The following is a 19,110-nucleotide window of genomic DNA, read 5'->3' on the forward strand; positions in this document are numbered from 1 at the left end:
GGTTGGCAGGGGCAGGGGAGGGGATGGCACTGCCCTTGGAGCTCTCAACACCCACCTGTGGGTACATCTCCTGCTGCAAACCCCTGCTGGATGCACTGATGGCTCTTTCCACCACAGCCCTCTCCTCTTGCGCTTCCACGGCGTGTTCTATTTAAAAACAAAAAAGGGAAAAATGAATATAGCCTTTTGTAAGATTAGATGTTTCTATGTATTTTAATAATTAAAAAATATCCTGTTTTGTAACAAAACTTATTTTAAATAAACTCTTAAAGCCAGTCTTCCTGCACTGGGCTGTTCTTGAACTCTGCTTGAGGTGGGGTGGGTGCTTCCTCCCTCCTCCCAGCAGCTCCCATAGGGCTGGAAAAGCCCCTCATAGCCTTCCTCTTGCAGCTGCCCCCGGGGCCAGCCTGGCAGCACAGTCCCCACCCCATTTTGCAGCTATCAGGCTCCTGCAATTAGCAGGGAGAGCAGTGGTTAAATCCGAAGTGAGGCCCAATGTGCCCATGTCCTGCCTCACCTCACATCCCAACAATAGGCTGGTGGCTGGCAGAGCCTTTTCACACCTCCTGGGGGTCCAGGCATGGGATTATCACCAGATAAAGCAGGAAGCAGCAGCAGAGCTGAGCGTCCTGGTGCTCGAAGCCAGCAGCACTCACCGCCAGTCCTGCAGTGGTTCAGTGCCAGGGCCTCTTGCTGAACAAGCCACCTTTGGAGCCACCTCCTCCAGAGCCACAGAGCAGGGCAGGCACTTCCCTTGTTCCCCAAACTTGACTGTTTGGATGAAGCATCAGCAGTGTGGGGACTGGCTTTAGCTTTCCTGATGGCCCCACTCCCCCTCTCCAGAGCAGTTTTCCAAAGGTGCTCCCTGGCCCAGGAGCTCAGAGGCAGCTTTGCAACTCCGCCCTGATCCTCTGGAGAGCTGCGGGAGGGAGATCTGTGTGCAGCCAGGGAGAAGGACGAGCCCTCAATGATGACACTGCTCCTTGGGCTGGGAATGACCCAGCAGAGTGAAACCGCCCCCGGGATTTCCACAAGCCACCTGGCAAGTGCTGGCTCTCCCGTTGTTCACCACAGCCTCCCAGCAGGAAGGGTGAGAATGGTCAGCTTCCTCTGGGACAGGCAGGGAACAGAGCCCTGCTTTTCCTGGGCACTCCCAGCCAGGAGCCATGCCAAGGATGAAAAGCACTTCAAGAGAGTCAGGCATTTAACACAACTTTAAAAAAAAATTACAAATATTTTAATAAAATTCATTATAAGTTACAGATTCCTGGAGAGCAAGCTCCAGTGTATAAAATGGGAGACAGGCTGGGAAGAGCAGGGAAAGAAAGCACCAAGAGGAACCTCTTTCCCCAGAGGAAAGAAGAAAGAGGGACAGAAAGGTTCTGACAGACATTTATTGGGGGGGAAAAAGAACCAAAAACAAACCTCCAAGAATGGTCCAGTGGATGTAGAAAGACATAACTCAGTCCATGTCCCTCTGTTCCTCCACCCTTTCAAATCCTCACCCCCAAAGGCAAGCACATACGATGAGTCCTGTTTAAGCCACATATTTTAACAGGTTCAGGTGGATCTCAGATCCAAGGACAGTCTGAAGATACTGATCTTCTGCAGCCCTGGTGCCAGCAGGGATGTCTGAGAGGCCAAGTCTCTTGGTTCAGGTCCTTGAGATGCACCAGCACAGTGGCACAGTGCCTTTGCCCATGGCAGATGAAGCCAAAGGGGCTGGTCCCCCATGGCAGTTGAAGTCCCTTCTGTATGGAATGGGCATCCACCCCACAGCAGGCATTTGTGGGGCAGAAGCTGCAGTCCTCAGCAGCTGCACAGCGAGAGCAGGGCCCTGGCCCACAGGGCCAAGCGAACAAGAACCGACAGCACAAGCGGGAAGGAGGGGTGACAGCAGGCTCAGAGCCCTCCTGCAGGGACAGGCCAGCACACAGAGCAGCCCAGAGCTTGATGCTGAGATGAAGAGCTGAAATGAAGCAGTCCCCACAGGGCTTTGTGGGGCCCTCCACCCGCCAGGGCCCCTCTCACAGCACTCGGGTCCTCCATCCAGCCCGTGAGGCACAGGGCTGGGTGGGCGACCAGGCAGGCAGATTCCACTTCCCCACCATGCTGGAGAGGGGCAGGGGGAAGAGACGGACGCACGGAGAGATCTGAAATCCAGCCAGACCACGAGCAGGGGGAGCTTGGCCACCTGTATTTGTACATGAGGACGTGGTGGCTGTTAGTCCAGGACAGCCATGAGGAGCAGCAGTTCCCGAAAGGCACTACCATGGCGGCCGCTGAGCCCAGACTTGTTCTTGACAACGTTGCTGATGTTTTTCAGCTGCTTGTAGCACAACTTGCATTTCTGAAGCCTGGAAAAAAATGACAGCAGACACAGCATGAATCCTTAGTTGCCTGAGGTGTGGCTGTTCCTGCAGTGCCAGAGAGGCTATTCAAGCAGGAGAGAAAAGCCCTGAAAACGGCCTGGAAGAGGCTGAAATATGAGCACAGCTCTGCAAAAACATCAGGCATTCAGCCCAAGTCCTGATGAGACAGGAGAATGGCATCCACATTAGGGCTCTTTCACCCCTCTTCCCCCTTTGGCAGTACAGTCCAGGGAAAAAGGAGGTGCTATTTTCCAAAAGCCAGTTCCCAGAGAGGAGCTGTCCTGTGAATGATCTCAAAATCCAGGGCCTGGCTACCAAATCGTTTCTTGTGAGGCAGAGAGGAAAGCCACAGGGTGGTTTTACTCCCAATACTTTATTTAGGCATGACTCAATGCACAGAGGCAAAAGGAAAAGCAGTCCTTGGCCTTTTCCTCTGAGTAGGAGGGATTGGTGTTTGCAGACAAAGGGAAGGCATGTCCAGTCTGGTATCTGAGCCCTGATGACAAGGACAAAGCTCACCCAAGAGAAGGGCTGGTCCCAGGAGGGAGCAAGTGCAATGTGTGCCTCACCTCTCCTCTCTGCTGATGTCCACTCCAACAGAAGGTGGTGCAGCGAGGATGTCTGTGATGAGTGGCAGGAATCTCTGGAGAATGAGTTTCAGGGATGTGCAGCCAGTCTGCACGTAACTGAAAAACAGAGAGTCAGGTCACACTTGAATTTCATTCCTTTCCCCCAGCACACAGCCCTTAAACAACTCTACTCTGCCACCTGTAACCCAGGAAGGAGAGCAACAGCCAAGTACCAACAACACATCTGAGTTCCAAAGCTTTCACAAAGCAAGCCTGTTCCAAAGGTCCTGGCACACACTCCACCCAAGTGGGACCTCTCTGCTCAAGGCCAGAGATGTCCTGCCAAGGGAACCTGGCAGGAACCTCTCTCCCAGAAGACAGGAAGAACAGAAACTCCATCTTAAGAGAGGCTGCAATTTTTTCTCCCTAAAGATGAGTCCCCAGGTTGTTGCAGGACTTCATTCCCTTTGTCCCAAGCTGACAGCTTCACTCCCAGCAGTATGGAAAGCCCATTTGTTTTACACAACTCCTCCTGGCTGCCAGAGCTGTCTTAAATCCAACACATCTCAAACAAATCCCACTATCCTGCTCTTCCTGCCCATGCATACCTTCTGTATCTTTTCCCATACACACCTGGCAACTCCATAATTCTTTTTCAGGTGTCATATCAGGTGTGATACTGTATCTGCAGTGATTTCTCAGGATTTTCCTTCAGCACAGCTCCCCTATCATTACCTACACCCAGTCCTCCAAGCACACCATGTTCTTGAGGCCTCACCTTTCATATTTACTTTGGAGTAGTTTTTCTATCTGTGGCAAGACTATAGTACACAAATCCAGCTTCCAGAGAGATCTGAAAAGAAAAGGACATATCCTGAGTCTGGAGACTGAGGCTGTACAAAGCTGAGCCTATACAAATAAGACTTCCTGGCAAATGCCCAGATATACAGAGACATTCAAGTTCACAGAGCAAGTTCACTGACTCCCCCTCGTGAGAGAAAGTGGCAGGTTCGGACATATTTCTTTGACTCTCAGCAGAATCCCTTTATGAAATGCCAAGACTCTGATTTTCCTTGGCCCCAGACAACTTCAGCAGTTACTGTCACTGCAGGCTTGAAGATGTGACTACACGCAAACGAATTTCACGCTGCCATGGCCCACTGGACACAGGGCAGGTACAAGGCAGAGCTCCCAACTCCCAGCCAGGGGCTCTGGCACATCCCAGGGGCTGACCCCACCCAGGACTCACGCTTTTTGGTTGACAATATTCAAGAGATCCACGACAACAGACAAATCATTGATTGCCACTGCAGAGTCCAGAGAATTCTGAGAGAGAAGGGGAAGAAAGTCAGTTATTGCAGAGGTCAAACTAGTTAGGCTAATGCAAATTAGTATGTAGTGCTGCTTTTCCAAAACAAGGTAGAGGACACATGAAGTTGGCTAGGGAAGAAAACTGTCTCATAAGAAAGTTTTCCCCATGTTTCTTTGTGACCATTCAACTCCAACACTCTGTGGTGCACCCCTGGGGACAAAAGCTGTGAGACCCTGTGTTTTGTATGAAGCAGAATCAGCCCCAGAGAAGCAAAGAGAGCTGCTCAGCTGCTCCCCTGGTGAGCCTCAGGTATGTCCCCATGCTTGCCTTGATGTCACTGGTGCTCCATACGGCGCGCACGGCGTCCAGGTTCTTGTGGCGGCTGGTGAGCACCACACACATGGTCTCGTGGCCTTTCCTGATCTGGGACATGGCCTCCTCATCCACCAGCTCTGTCTGGCTTTGGTTTTTCACAGCCTGGAAGTACAGACACCAATAAGAGAGCAGGATGACACAGAAGGGTAGGAGCATTCTCTGGCCTAGCTGAGAGTCAATTTGGTGCAGAGAATGTCAGTGAAAAACCTTTTGAAATGGAAATGCTCAATTTGTTCTGATTTCAGTTACTTGTTTCCTGCTTTTTCTACTATGTCAATCACAAACATTTAAAGCTTTGGAACGAAGGTGAATTTAAAGCAAGTTTTCAAAACCAGTATGTTTTACTGAAAAAATGTTTTCACATAAACCAACTTTTTTAATGTGAAACACTTGTTTGGGAACTGCAAGTTTTATTACAAAGCATAAATCTTACACAATTCATTAGATTCTCAATTTGCTTCCTGCCCAGGCCATGCTATTTCCTTTACTCACATTTGGAGTTTTGGATCATCATGATGCTCTGGTCTTTCCCCCTGTATAGGACAAGGGAATACTCTCCCCAAGAGATACCAAGAAACCTCCAAGATGCAAGAGGCAGAGATTCCTGTGAAATTTTTATGTAATGGCAGACACCAATTTTTTTTATGAATCACTGTCTGGTACATGGAATAGCTCAGTGACTGTCTCACCTCTTGCTCTCTGCTTTGGTAACAGGTTCTTCATAAGCAAGGCTCAACTCTGCTGTATTCATACCTACCACAGTGGGGCACCCCCTTTTGTGTCACCCAACACAAACATTGTCCAGAGACACTTACTGGGAGAAAGTCAGAGGCCTTCAGGCCAATGGGCTCATTCCTGGCTGCAGGAATCACTGATGGCTCTGTTCTGGTCAAAGAAGTTGAGGAGCCAATTGGTGGCCTCTGGACTGGATCAGGCTGCAGAAGAAATTGGGATAAAAGCTCTAGCAGGAACAATCTGGCCCTAGTCTGATGACCTTTATTTCTGACCTGCTTTCTTCTCATGGCAGGGTCCTAACACAAAAGCAGTCTCCAGTTTGCTAGCAATTTAAGAGGCAATAAAGTGTCTCTCAGGTATACACCAGATGTAATTAAGGTTTGTAAAGAACATGAAGACGTCCCAGCAGAAGTGCCAAGTGCTGTTATTGTTATCTGAAATTAGGGCAATGGGCTGTGGCTAGCCTGAAGGCTAAGGGAGAATTCTAAAGAAGCCAGTAAAATGAATACTGGCCCATCAGCTGCTTGCACTTTTGGCAACAAAAGAGTCTCTGTTCAAGCACTTGTAGAAACCTGGCACTTGGTTCTCTGGAGTGTCCCAATTTTGAGATGCAAGGAGAAGCACCACTGCAAGCACAAGCAGCAAACTAAAACAACAGCCTGTCAGAGGCTTGGCCTTGGTTCCACTGCTAAGGCAAGACACTTGGCAGCACAAAATCTGGAACTGCACTTTTATTGCCCTTCAGTGAAGGAATCAGCCTGAGTAGAAATCAGAAATTCTCCAGCTCTGCACACTGTTCACAGAGGGAGCAGGAACAGCGATTCTCGGATCACACAGTACGTACGAGCTCTTGCTTTGGCAATGAGGTCTGGACATCCACAGCCTGGCTGGGCTTCACTGCTTCCTTTGCAGTTCCAGGCTCTACCAAGAGGGAGAGAAGTAGGAAAGAAAAAACTGATTGTTACTTTCAAGAGTTGAGAGCAAAGGTTCTGTTTAGCTACACTACAAGGAGTAATTTCTGCCTTAGGCAGCTCTCCCTCTTTTGAGGGCCATTAACCCCATCCCCACCAAGGAATCATTTCCATACTCACCATCCTCAGGAGGGGCAGGAAAGGGCTCATTTCGAGGAGGAGTTCGGCCTACAGAAAAATATTTAAATAATAAACAAATGAAGGAGCATCCAAGGCTACAGATAAGTGGTAAGTCAGCCTTGGAGCAGAGAAATCTCCAACAGCTCCACACATGAGGGTAATCAGTGATACAACAAGCAGAATTATCTCCTTTGGACCTTGACAATAACGTTGAGTTTAGCTAAAAGCTTTCAACCTTCATGGATAGGAGGGATAAAACTGACCCCTGTGGTTCACTGCTGCTGTAGAAATGTGAGACAAGGCACTGTCACAACAAATGATATTAAGAAAAATCCACCTCCCGTTATGGATTAATGTAAGTAAATAAAAATAATTGCTATGAATTCCTCAGAAAGAGATCTTATTTTTATCATTTGCATAAAATGACACTGCACAATGCCTCCTAAACAACAGTCTTTGCTTTAACAAAACATTTTGCCTTTCCTTCTTTAACGAAGACTGTTGATTTATACATATCAAAATTCTAAGCTAATAAAATTCCCTTAACACTCTATTCAGAATAGGAAGGCAGCACATTTACAGCGAAGCTCTGGATTCTGAGCCAGGCTTCAAACAGACATCACTGTACCCTAGCAAAGGTGCCACCTTTAAGCCATTCACCAACATGATCTAGCCATCAGTGTCCAAGTACAGAATATTAAAGAAAAGCTTTCTAAACTCTCCAATCACAGGTGAAGTCTCTGTTACAGTATGCCAAAGGCCAGTACTAATGAATCAATTTAGCACCCTGATCTCAAACCCAAACACCACTCAAAAGCACAATAAACCATGATACTAACAGATTGCATTCTTGGGCTGGAAGATCTCTTTGTAATCCTCCTGGTTCTGGATCTCAGCCCTTGATTCCTTCTCATCCCGGTCATCTTCACTGCTAGGACTGTGCCTCTCACTCTCCGAGTTGTGCTTCACTCTGCTGTGGAAAAAGGGTTGTTGTCAGGGGAAGCCATATTGTCAGAGAGAGAGAGAGAGAGAGAAAGCACTGAGTGCCTGGGACATTTCCTTAAAAATCTTGAAACTCAACAAGCCAGCAGACTCCCTCACCTCTGTGGCTTGCTGCAGCTCGTTGAGGGCCTGTCATAGATGCGGCGAAGGGAGGACCCTGTGGGGGTAGGTGGCACAAGAGGCTGGTCGTCCCTGATCAACCCATGAGGAATAGAATCTGACTTTGGGACTCTGCTGAGATCCACAACGAAGGAAGAGACTGTGCTTTGTGCAAAGGAAACTCCTATCTGCAGAGGCAAAAGATCAAGATAATTCACCAAGGAGCGGGGTGCACACCAGCCCTTTTGAGAACAGGCATGATGGAGTGACCCTGAGCAACTGTGCTTGAGGACTGCTCTGTGCTGTTCAGTGCTGCAGGATTTTTCAACCTGAAGTTGCCAGTGATTTATAAAAGGCTTGGATAAAACTTTTGCCAAGCATAGCTTCTAAATACTGGTCAAACTAAGCTCCAGTTCTTTCCTCCAGAAGCCAGAGACATAAAGTGGAGCACAAGGCACACAGCCTTTGGGCATGCTGCAAGCCCTGACACAGGCTTACAGGTCTGAAGGCCTGCAAGGAGGCAGCAGGATTTTATCTTGTGTTGCAGAGCTGCCTACCCCCACCTCAGCAGCAGTGGCTTACCAGCTGGTTGTTGCTGATAGACAAGTCAGCTACTTTTCCCCAGTTCACCACGACCACATCAAAACAGCGCTCTGGCTCCCAGCCGTAGACGCGCAGCGAATCCTGGAAGCCGCTGTACAAGCAGCAGCCATCCGGGCTGAAAAGCACACACCTGGGAGGAAGGCAGGAGGAGAATCAGGCACAGCATTCCCACCTTGTTCAGCCCTTGTGGTCTCTGACTACACTGGACACCTTCAGTTCTGTTTCTAACAATGAACCTTGCAATGTGGTGTTCACCTGTGCAACCTGGCAGGCCTGTGCAACACCTCCAGAAGCCCAAACTTCTTCCCAGTAAAGTCTCTCTCTGAGGAAACCCCCCTTCACCCCACCTTTAGTCTCTGCCTACATTTCAGTAGGAATTTAATGTACCTGACAGGAGTAGCCTCTTCTTCAATACAGCTCACAACTTGAAACTTCTCCAAGTCCCAGAACCGAACAGTCCTGTACACACAACACAACAAAATTCATTGCTCGTTGCTCTAGAAATCACAGTAGGATCCAGATTTTAATCAAAACACTAACAGTTACAATGACTTTTGCTGTTGTGCACAATGACCCTACCCAGAAGGCTGGTCTAGCTAAGATCCATGACTCCAGACAGAGATACTTAAGAGGCTCTAGACACAGACAGTCATTTAGAGCAGATGCAGAGCTAAGAGAACACCCTGCCAGCTAAGCAGGCTGCCTGCTGTTCACACAGGATGTCAGCTGGATTGTGAAAGGCTCTGGGCTACACACTGGTTTCTAGTGTGGCAGAAGGTGCCATCAATTTTGGATGAGAAGGGAAGATCTCCATGTTCTGCCCATCACAGATGTCATGTCCTGCTGTCTAGATGTCTGGCTGTTGCAATGGCAGGTTTGAGTTGTTTGACATTTCTCTCTGCCATGTTCCTACAAGGAAGGGCATCAGGAACTGGAACAGACATATACATTTCCCTTCTTTCTCCCTCCCCTTACGTACCTGTCAGAGCTGCCAGAAGCCAAAAGGTATTCATTGGGATGGAATTCAACAACATTTACTGGGCCAGTGTGCCCTGTAAACTCAAACATTAACTTCCCAGCAGTCAGATCCCACAACTGAAAGGAGAAAAGAACAGAGACTCTTGTTAGAGATTTCCAACACACTTGGGATCTCCATGTACTGGCAAGCTTCTAACACTTCCCCCCACCATGAACAGACTCAAGTCTGTCAAAGAAGGCAATAATCAGGGAAAAAATACCATCCAAATAATTTAAGGCTTTGTTTTGGTGGTTTTTTTTGGTTTTTTTTGCATTATCTTTTATTTTCCATGTAATTTGTCCCCTAGAAGTTTCTGTTTTATATTTAGAGACTGAGACAAAATATAGCAGTTCCATCTGTCCCCACAGACTGTATCTCAAAAGTAAACAAATGCAGTGAAATAACCAATCAGTTAATTTCATGTAAACTAAAAATAAAATCAGTCCTTCATACCCATTCCTCCATACTCCATGTGAAAGAACTGAAGTCACTACTTCAGTCAATACTTTCCTGAATTCCTTCTCTTGCTCTGCTCAGTCCTGACAGCAATTTTCAGACTGATAACCACATGTCATGTGTATAACACAAACAGAGCCAGAAATTAGTCTGGTGAAGCAATGTGCCTGTAAACAATTCATTCTACAAGGTTTATTGAGGCCAACATTCAGGTATCACAACTCTACTACCATCAAAACATTGATTTTTCTGTGCATAGTCTTTCCCAATACATCTGCTGGATAAGGGAATTTCAACCCAAGCAGCTCTTCCATGGGTGTTGTGGGCCATCAGACACAATCTCCATAAGAAAACTGTTCTCTGCAAAGCCACAGGGCTCAGCCAGCTGCCATATGAACTAAGGGTATTTATGAGTGAGTGCTAGTAATGCCAGGTAGAAAGACAATCCCAGCACTCCTATGTGCCACAAGGACATAAGGAGGGTGTCACAATAAATTACCTTTACAGTGTGATCATCAGCAGCAGAGGCCACCCATTTCCCATCAGGGCTAAAGCGGAGACACCGAACTGCTTCTGTGTGACCCTGAAATGAGGAAAACAAACAGTACTCTGGCTTTTGTCTTTCAACTCTATACATTATAATAAACCAAAAACAATTAAGTGTTTTATAGAGCTCACAACTTGCTGAACACAGCGCTGTACTCAAGACACTGCACCCAGCTACAATAAATGTGTGTAATTTCTCTCACCTAGTTATTTATGCCATCAGTTTAAGTATGGTAAATACAGATCTGGCCTTGTAAGAATCGGTTCTGAATTACAGATTTACATAGACTCAGAGAGAAGTGCTATGACACGTAGTCTCTGGTTACTACAGGAAATTAATATACAGCAAGTTCTTCAAGTAGAAAAAGGTCCCAAGAACAGAACCATCTCAGTGCATTGGTTATACCATTAACAATGTAAAGAAATCCTCTCCATCCCCCACTGAAGCCATCCACACGATAGCACATGATACCCACTGATATCTCATAATATCCATTTCATATTCCCACACAGTTTGCAGAGGCCTGCTGAGGTTTGCCAGGCCACTTCACAATCATGCAGATCTTATTTTCATGCTGGAAAACCAGGAAGTTCATTGTACATAATCACATCTAGGTTTGCTCATGAGTCCTGAAAAAAAGATTTCTCCCCTCTCTGCCTGAAACCTAATGAAAAATTTTACCTTGAATGTGAAGATGCAGCCTTTTCTTCTTACATCCCAGAGCTACAAGGAAGAAAAGCAAACAAATTATATGTTTAGAGCAGTATATTGGGAGCTCAAGGGTCCTGCCAGAACAAGAGCTCTCTGTGTCACCAAGCTAAGAGATTCTGCAGAATGAACGGGCTGCTGAACCCCTGTAGGCCTTAGGGGTATTTTCTAACTCCCCAAGTGAGAATCACTCCTGGAAGGGATCTCTTACTACAGCAGCTCAGTTCTGACTTCAAACACCAGCCTGAGGAAGTTGATACAATCCACAGCAAGCAGGACATCTGTGCTTGCTGACACCAGGCCTTGGCTGGCACCTTACTCAGAGCCACATTCCACACCAGAGGAGTCACATTCATGAGCTGGCTGTGAAAATACACGCACAGATTTCACAAGCACTCACAAACACACCTGCCCACACATGGAAATGATGATGTGCAGCATCCACCAACAGCTTGACACAAAACATGTTCTGGCACTCTTCAAAACAAAGGCACTGCAAGTAAAGAGGGAAATCTGGAAGCTGGGTTTTACCTTAATGTTGGTGTCCAAAGAGCCAGATGCCACAAAGCCTCCAAAAGGATGGAAATGAAGGCTGCAGATATTCGCTTTGTGACCTGGGAGGGTACGAAGAACTGGGAAAAGGAGAGACAGAGCAGAGAGAAGGAATAGGATGAAAATATTTAATAGCTTATTTCCACCAGACACCATGTGGAAATGTAGCCATATTATCACCACCACTATTTAATGGAAATACACATTATTTTGTGGAAATGCCCCTGACTTTACCCTGGCAATGCAAAGAAACAGCAATAGAAAGCCCATGATCAAAGAACTTAATGACAGTCCTGTCCTTAGGTACAGACAGAACTCTAAAGATCTCCATTCTGAAAATGAGGCAGCTGGCAGGCAGTGCATCTTTCCATTTGCTACACAGACAGTCAAATGGGCTGGAGGAGGAACAGTTTTAGCCAGGAACTGAAGTGAAACATTACTGACTGCCTGCAGCATTCACCTTGCTGATTAGACAGACCCCTTCCCAGGACTCTGCACCCCATCCAGGCACCACTTCTTAGGTTCCAATATTCACCCTACACTCCTTCCCTTGCAAGAATCATCATAAAGACAGGAAATTGATGCTTAGGAAGCAGGAGACAAAGAAACAATCAGTGTTTCAGCAAGTCATCAAGTAACACCCCCTGTAATTCTGGAAACCAGAAAGGACCAGTAGAACTGGTACATCATATCTCGGCAAGCAGTGACAAATGCAGAACTCAACTCTACGAAAAACTGCTTAGATAATAACAAGGGCAATCCCTCTCCCTCATCTGTCATCTGGAACAAGCCAATGATTCCCCTGGCAGAAATCAGCTCTTGAGCCAGAGCTGGGGTGGTCATTTGCACAGACACTTGCTCATAGGTCTTCTAGTAAATGCAGCCAGATCAGCTACTCCCCACAGGCAGAGCCAAACTATTCCATAACTGAACTGATTCTAACTGTCTGAATGCCAAAAGTGCTTTTCAGTATTGATGCTGCCTGTGGATTGCCTCCTTAGCTTAGCCTGTGTAAGTCTATTTTCATTACACATTCCTTCTATGAACAAGTAGCCAATAAGAAATATTCAGTCATTTTCTGGTATTCCTGCTGGAATGCACTCAAGTGATTTATGATAGCTTTGCAAACTCATTCTAGGATTTGAAGAAAATGCAGTAAATAAAAGATGACTCAACAGTGGCCTTTAAAGGATCAGAGCTTGATGAGTTAATAGCTTTTATAGTTTATTAGAAATTAGGTCTTTGTCTATTTATGTTGCCATGCAAGAGCAGGAGAGCAGAAAAACTGCTTGAGGAAAAAAGAAAAGTTAGAACCTAAGAACAAGAAGACAACAAGCAGAGGATTCCTGCACTTATGCAGAACCTAATAAATTTAAAGCTTCCAATCTGATTTGGGATCCTTTTATTAAGGTTGACAATTCTAAGTTGAGACTCTGAATACAAATTCTATATGCCTATTTATCTATACAGGCATGGAAACTGATCTGGAATATAGATTTTGACACACTCAGGTCAAAACCATAGAAACTGGTTCCTCAGATCAGTGTCCCCAATACATGTCCAAATTTCTGCTGAAGCATGAATACACAGCTCTACAGCCTCAGTAGAAGGGCAAAAAAGAGATGCAGATGAAGATGAAAGCAATGTCGGGCTCCTGCTCCTTCTTAAATCAGGAACCTTCTGGGTCAGTATTGGCATTAAACATAAGGATTCCTAGAAAGTGTGTATGAACAGAAGCAAAAACTCATGGGTACATACCTTTGGCAGCTTCCAGGTCCCAAACTCGAATGGACCCTGACCGGGACCCTGCAACTATGAGCTGCTCATTTGGGTTCACCTGTAGGCTCTCGATGGGGGATGTGTGGCCTGTCAAGCTCTGCAGAGAAAACCATCAGTCTCAGTCAACAGCTGCTGGCACAGCCCTGTGTGCTGGCATTGTTCATACTCCAGGGGTGACTCTTTAGCCATGAGCTGGCACCACCTGGCTGTGCACAGTCCTTTTTCCCCAGCAGCCAGCAGGACGGCAGAGCACTCTAAAGCCCATCACTGCACCCAGCACAGCACACCTGCCTTCCCACATTATCCTACTTTCTGACTAAGTTTTAAAGGATGCATCAACAGAGACACAGGTAGTTAAACATTAGGTGCGGATGCTCAGACAAGGCTGACACATTCTTACATCATAAAAATTATGCTGTGGTAGCACAATGGCACCCTGTTTGCTCTAAATGGGTCATGTAAGTGTCATGAACCAGTTACAAAATCAAAGCAGAGCAAAAGCAGGGCTACTTTGAAACCTTCACACAAGCAGCGAGCCATAGGTTGCTGCCAGCAATGGATGTCACAGTGATAGATAGCATGGTGTAACACTGAAGTACTGACTTGAGGCATAAGGCAGTAATTCACATGCACGAAGTTCCTTTCATCCTTAAGCATCCAAAAGCTTACAAATTACATTAGCATTTTGAAAAGGTTTATATTTTAGTAAACACAAGAATATTTAAAACTAGCTCTAGAAAACAAATTCCACCACTGCAGACTTTCTGCTTGCCTAATAAGCAGTATCCTCTGCTTTAGCCCATCCTCAAATGTCTTTTTAAATAGCTACACTGGCTCTGTGCCTCCCACACACACACATAGGCTGGGAATGCCAGTTGGAAGCTACCTGTTCTGATGGAGCTTTCTTAGGAATCCATGTGCAATTGAAATCCTCTACAAAATCCACAGTTGCAACTGTTCTAGTGAGAACTAGAGCTCACACTTAAACCAAGTCGCAACATTACTTGAAAAGTTTCTCTTCTCCCTCTTTCTTAATACAAACATCCATAACTATTATACTATAAACACTAAAAATTAATTTCAGAGGATAACCCCAAAAATCAAGATTCTTTTGATACACAAGAACGGCACAAGCAGCTTCAGTCAGTCCCTGCCTCTCAGAAGCAGCAGATCTCAGTGTCTGTGGCTCCCAGAAAGTGCAAGAGAAGTGCAGCTCTGCTGCCACAAAAAGGTTCAGTTAGTGCTTCAACCTTCTTCTCTAGAAAGGCAATAGTCCAGTTTCAAACTGGAGTCATGCCACCACCAAGAGCTTGGAAAGACACTGCTTAACTACACTATGCAAAAAGTACAGCCCTGCCAAAGGTGACCCTTCATACACTTAATGAACAGAAAAATAAAGTGGACAAATTTTCCTTTTAGCCTTTTTGATGAGACTTTCCTGATTTCTTTCTTTCCCACAAGACTCACACTGGCTAGAGCAACGCCTTCAACACCACATTATTGTGTTGTTAATTAAACAAATGACAAGAGATGTGCTACAGTTGGTTCTACACAACACCCACTCAAAGTGATGCAGGACAGATATCTGTTAAATTGATATTTATGGTGCTTTTTAGTGATCACTGCTGGGGTAACCCTACCCTTGCTAACACACTGTTACTCCTCCCCAGCCTACAGCAAACTATCATGGCAACCTTCATGCTGACAGTTAGGGATGGTGGCACAGGTGGGAATGCATCCTGCTGGGGATATCTCCTGCTGTGACTGCAAACACCAGGCTATAAAACTGGCCCCTGTAGCCTGCACTATAAAACTAGCTATTCTTATACAAAGCTCTTCCTTTAATTATTTGTAGACTGGTAATACAATAAAGCACAATATTTATTATCTGAGTAAGCACAGTCCAGCTCAAGAATTCCCACAATGTCTCTAGAGCAGTGGTTTCACCAGGCAACAAATTAATTCTGTCCCTATTTTTAGCTAGAATCTGGTTACACAGTCTTATGTTGGCAAACTCTATTTGAAAGTCCCACGGGCTCCACCCCAACAATCTTTCCCCTCATTCTCTACCCTCCAAACCTCAGAATATTCCCATCCCCCAAAAGCTCAGAACAGGCTTGTTCTTACCATGATGCAGTTGGGCTTGCTAACTGACCATATGTTGACCCGACAGTCGTCTCCTCCAGTGGCCAGCATCCGGCCTGAACCTTTTCCCAGGACTACTGAGGACACATTGCTGCTGTGGGCCATGATCTCTTCTGCACAAAACAAAGCAAACACTTATTACAGACCAGTTATAAAAATTTTCATCCCATCCCTCCAAAAAATATTCTTTCTCCAGAAACAATTCCCAGTTTCCACTGGACAAGCTGCAGCAGCCCACTGTCCAGATAAGAAGTCACATCATTATCTTGCTTTGAACAGTCCTTCTTGGTTCTGCCTGCTGCACTTAAAACATTTGCTGATCAAAGTTTCATGACTCACATGGCTGACAAAAAGCATCTTCTCTCACTTGTTCAAGTGCAGCAATCTGATCACAGAAGGCACTTTACAAGCAATAGTGCACAGCAGCCAGAGTCACTTAGTGAAAGGCCCTCTAATCCTGCTCTAGAGAGCAGCAGCAGACAGTCCAACCTGAGAGGAACTGGCAGAGGAGTAGCAGTACAGTTTGTTACCTTACCCAGAAAAAAGCCAGACTCAGCAGCGGGGAGAGGTGGAGCTCCCTTCCCTGAGCTTTGGCAGAGGCTTTGCTACATTCCCACTAGGTAACTCAGGCAAAACTGAGCACTGCAGGGCACTGAATATCCACTGCAGGGCGAATATCCATCCAAATGTGCAGAAAATAACAAATCTGATTGATGCTAAAACTGGGAGCTGAGGGGATGCTCTGACACTGCAACAACAGAACTCTTTGGAAACCTCGTCAAAAAGAAACCAATTTGGGCAAAAAAGAATCTAAATGAGCATCTTTGCTCAGACATCTCACAGTGGAATTTCAAATTCACTCAGAATTTTGGCAGGGGCTTTTGGCAGGTGCATTTACCAACACCACCATCTTACTGTTCTCTTCTTTGAAAGGTCACAGGATATGCATGCCTAATAGTTATGAAACTGTAAGAATAATTATGAGTCTGTAAAAAGGCTAGGTAGCATCAATTCAGCTTTCATTCAGACTGTTTGGCTAGGAGGAGCAATTTGATCATTTTACATGCAACACTCATCCAAAAGGATTTTAGATGGCTGCAATAATAATTACAGGTACTTTGATCTCAAATTCTCAAGACTGTTTTTTGAAAGCAAAACTGTGCAACTTTCACTTGGGCTGGAGAAACACCTTTCAAATTACAAAGGTAACTGGGCCATAAATTACATGTGAAGGGCAAATATGAAAATACACCTGCATTGTGTTGAAAGACCAAACTTCCACATAAAAATGCTAAAACAAAGCCTGTATGGATACACAGACTAGAAGGTAACCAAAAGTACAATTAGCATTACTAGACCAACTCACTAGTTAAAACTGTAAGGACAGAGGCTAAGAATTGGTGCTGAAACAAGTGTGTCAGCAGCTCCACTTTTTCCCCTCTTGATTTCCTTCTTAATAATATATCATAAGTTTAAAAGTCATTGTGGAAGCATCCAACCCTCTGTTCCTAAAAGCCAGGTGATAAACTGATGGCTGCCTTGGGCAGAGAGGTTCATTTGCTCTCCCACAAGTCCCTTAAACCCACAAAGATTTTATTTTATGAAGTTCTTGTCACCAGCTATCACCCACCAGCCCAGTAACACTGAACTCCTAATTTGCATTGCTGAAACATCCCTAACACTCAGAATGCTTTTCCCTCTAAAGAGGATGCTAAGATGGGGAAGAGCCTAGCAAAAATGAAGATCAAGAACCTCTGACCACCTAGGGAGAATGGAGATGGACAGACTCCCAGCTTTTTCTGCAATTGGAGTTTCAGGGATGGGGAGATAACATAGCAAACTGGCTTTCTCCTCAAAAAGATACAAAATTCCTAAGTCAGTAATCTTAGATGGCTTCATGTGTTACCAGCCAAGGGCACTATTTCTGACAGCCAGTTTCCAGAGCCTGCTCACTGACTAAAGCAATTGATCACATCCTATTGCTTCTAAGCATTCCTCAACTGCCCCTATGAAATAACTCATCAGTGACCAGCTAGAAATTGATAGTCAGCAATTGTCTACTCTCCTTCAGAGGAAGAATAATGGACATGAAACCAGCAGATTCTTACTGCCTCTTGCAAAGCACTTTCAAGAGGCTGGGACACACAGGCCCTGCAGAGACCATCTCATTCCTCCTGCAGCAGAGTGCTCAGTGAACCTTCTGTAACAAGTGAGCACCAATGAAGGACAACCCCACAGAGCCTAAGTTTGGGGCCTTCTCCCTGATACTGAGGAGATGCCCCATCATAACCTGACTCTTAAGAGCAGCTTCCACTGAATGACAGAATATTCTGAGTTGGAAAGAATCCACAAAGATCATCAAGTCCTACTCCTGCTTATCCTACACAGGACAATTCCCCCCTTTGCCTGAGAGTGTTGTCCAAATGCAGGCTTGGTGCTGTCACTACCTCCCTGGGGAGCTTGCTCCTGAGAAGATGAAGAACTTTTTCCTACTATTCAACCTGAACGTCCCCTGGCACAGCTCCAAACTCTTGCTCAGGTCCTTTCAGTGGTCACAGACAGCAGAGATCTGAGTTGTCCCTCCAACACACTCATGAACAAGCTGCAGCTCATGATAAGCTCTGCCCTCAGTCTCCTACAGGCTGAACAAGCCAAGAGATCTAAATCATTCCTTTGCATGGCTTCCCCTCTAGATGCTTCACCATATTCACAGCCCTTCTCTGGATGCTCTCCAAAAGCTTTATATCCTTCTTAAACTGTGGTACCCAAACCTGCCCCCAGGACTCGAGGTGATGCTGCAGCAGCACAGAGCAGAGCAGGACCATCACCTTCCTCAATGCACTCCAGGGCACAGCTGGCACTTTGGGCTACCAGGGCACACTGCTGACTCATTTTCAACTTGACATCCACCAGGAACCCCACATCCCTTTTTGTGGGGCTGCTCTCCCGCCTCTCATTCCCCAGTCTCTCCTACATCCAGAGCTGTTCCTTGACAGGTGCCCCATCCCTCACTGCCTCGGTTGCTCTCGTACCACAGTAGAGTCGTGTGGGGTCAGACAGGCACTCAGCCTAGCGCTGCAGAAGCTATCCAAAAAAATAAAGACCGTGACCCTTTGAAAATAGCACTGGCAAGGCCAAGCTATTCACTGTGCCGCTACGTTTTCCAGCAGGACTTGCAGGAGCTAAAAATTCCAGTCAGCAATGTAGAAAGGGCACCATACGCAGGGCAGGGATGAGGTGGCTCCTGTCCCTCCCCGCTCCCAGCCGGGGCGGCTCCCCCGGCCCGGCACTCACGCAGCTTCCATGCCGTCTTCGTGGTGACGGCCACAGCCATGGCTCAGCGCGGCGCCTCTCGGGCGGGCAGCGCCTTCCTCCTCCCGGCGAGGCTCCGCTCCGCTAGCGCGTCCTACGGCCAGGCCGGGCGCCGGGGCTGCCCCGGCCGTCTTGCGGGCACACACACACGGTCACGGCGAGACCCTCCTGAGAGGCGGCGCGGCGGGGGACGAGGCCTCACCGCTGATGAACATCACGGGACGGGAGCGCTGGTCGGGCCGAGGGCGATCGCCTGGACGGAGGTGGCGGCGGGGCCCCGCGGTACCGGACCGGGACCCCCCCGGCCGCCACCGCCCGACAACCGGCCCTTCACAACAACCCCGCGCCGCGCCGGGCGGTTGCCCGGGCTCCGCGCGCCGCTCGGCCAATAGGAAGCGAGGGCGGGGCGGCTGCCATGGCGACGGCAGCGCGGCC

At 46.8% G+C, this 19,110-nt stretch overlaps 1 protein-coding gene across 2 annotated transcripts; it reads right to left on the reverse strand.

The window, feature by feature from the left end:
* Positions 1-2,176: 2,176 nt before the first annotated feature.
* On the reverse strand, positions 2,177-19,062 carry KATNB1 (katanin regulatory subunit B1). 2 transcript variants are annotated; one of them, XM_056500492.1, is made up of 19 exons: positions 18,658-19,062; positions 15,346-15,476; positions 13,198-13,315; positions 11,419-11,519; positions 10,861-10,902; positions 10,132-10,215; positions 9,138-9,253; positions 8,546-8,617; positions 8,138-8,288; positions 7,556-7,743; positions 7,294-7,424; positions 6,455-6,502; positions 6,208-6,284; positions 5,444-5,563; positions 4,581-4,730; positions 4,191-4,267; positions 3,720-3,794; positions 2,942-3,058; positions 2,177-2,357 (listed from the first exon to the last, which is right to left on the reverse strand). In XM_056500492.1, the coding sequence occupies exons 1-19, from the start codon at positions 18,695-18,697 to the stop codon at positions 2,225-2,227; spliced, it is 1,971 nt and encodes a 656-aa protein (XP_056356467.1). In that variant the 5' UTR covers positions 18,698-19,062; the 3' UTR covers positions 2,177-2,224. The 2 variants fall into 2 exon arrangements, with proteins under 2 accessions (XP_056356467.1, XP_056356466.1); XM_056500491.1 differs by having other exon boundaries at positions 7,294-7,427.
* Positions 19,063-19,110: the final 48 nt, after the last annotated feature.

The sequence above is a fragment of the Oenanthe melanoleuca genome, chromosome 11, assembly GCF_029582105.1.
Source record: "Oenanthe melanoleuca isolate GR-GAL-2019-014 chromosome 11, OMel1.0, whole genome shotgun sequence".
Lineage (NCBI taxonomy): Eukaryota > Metazoa > Chordata > Aves > Passeriformes > Muscicapidae > Oenanthe > Oenanthe melanoleuca.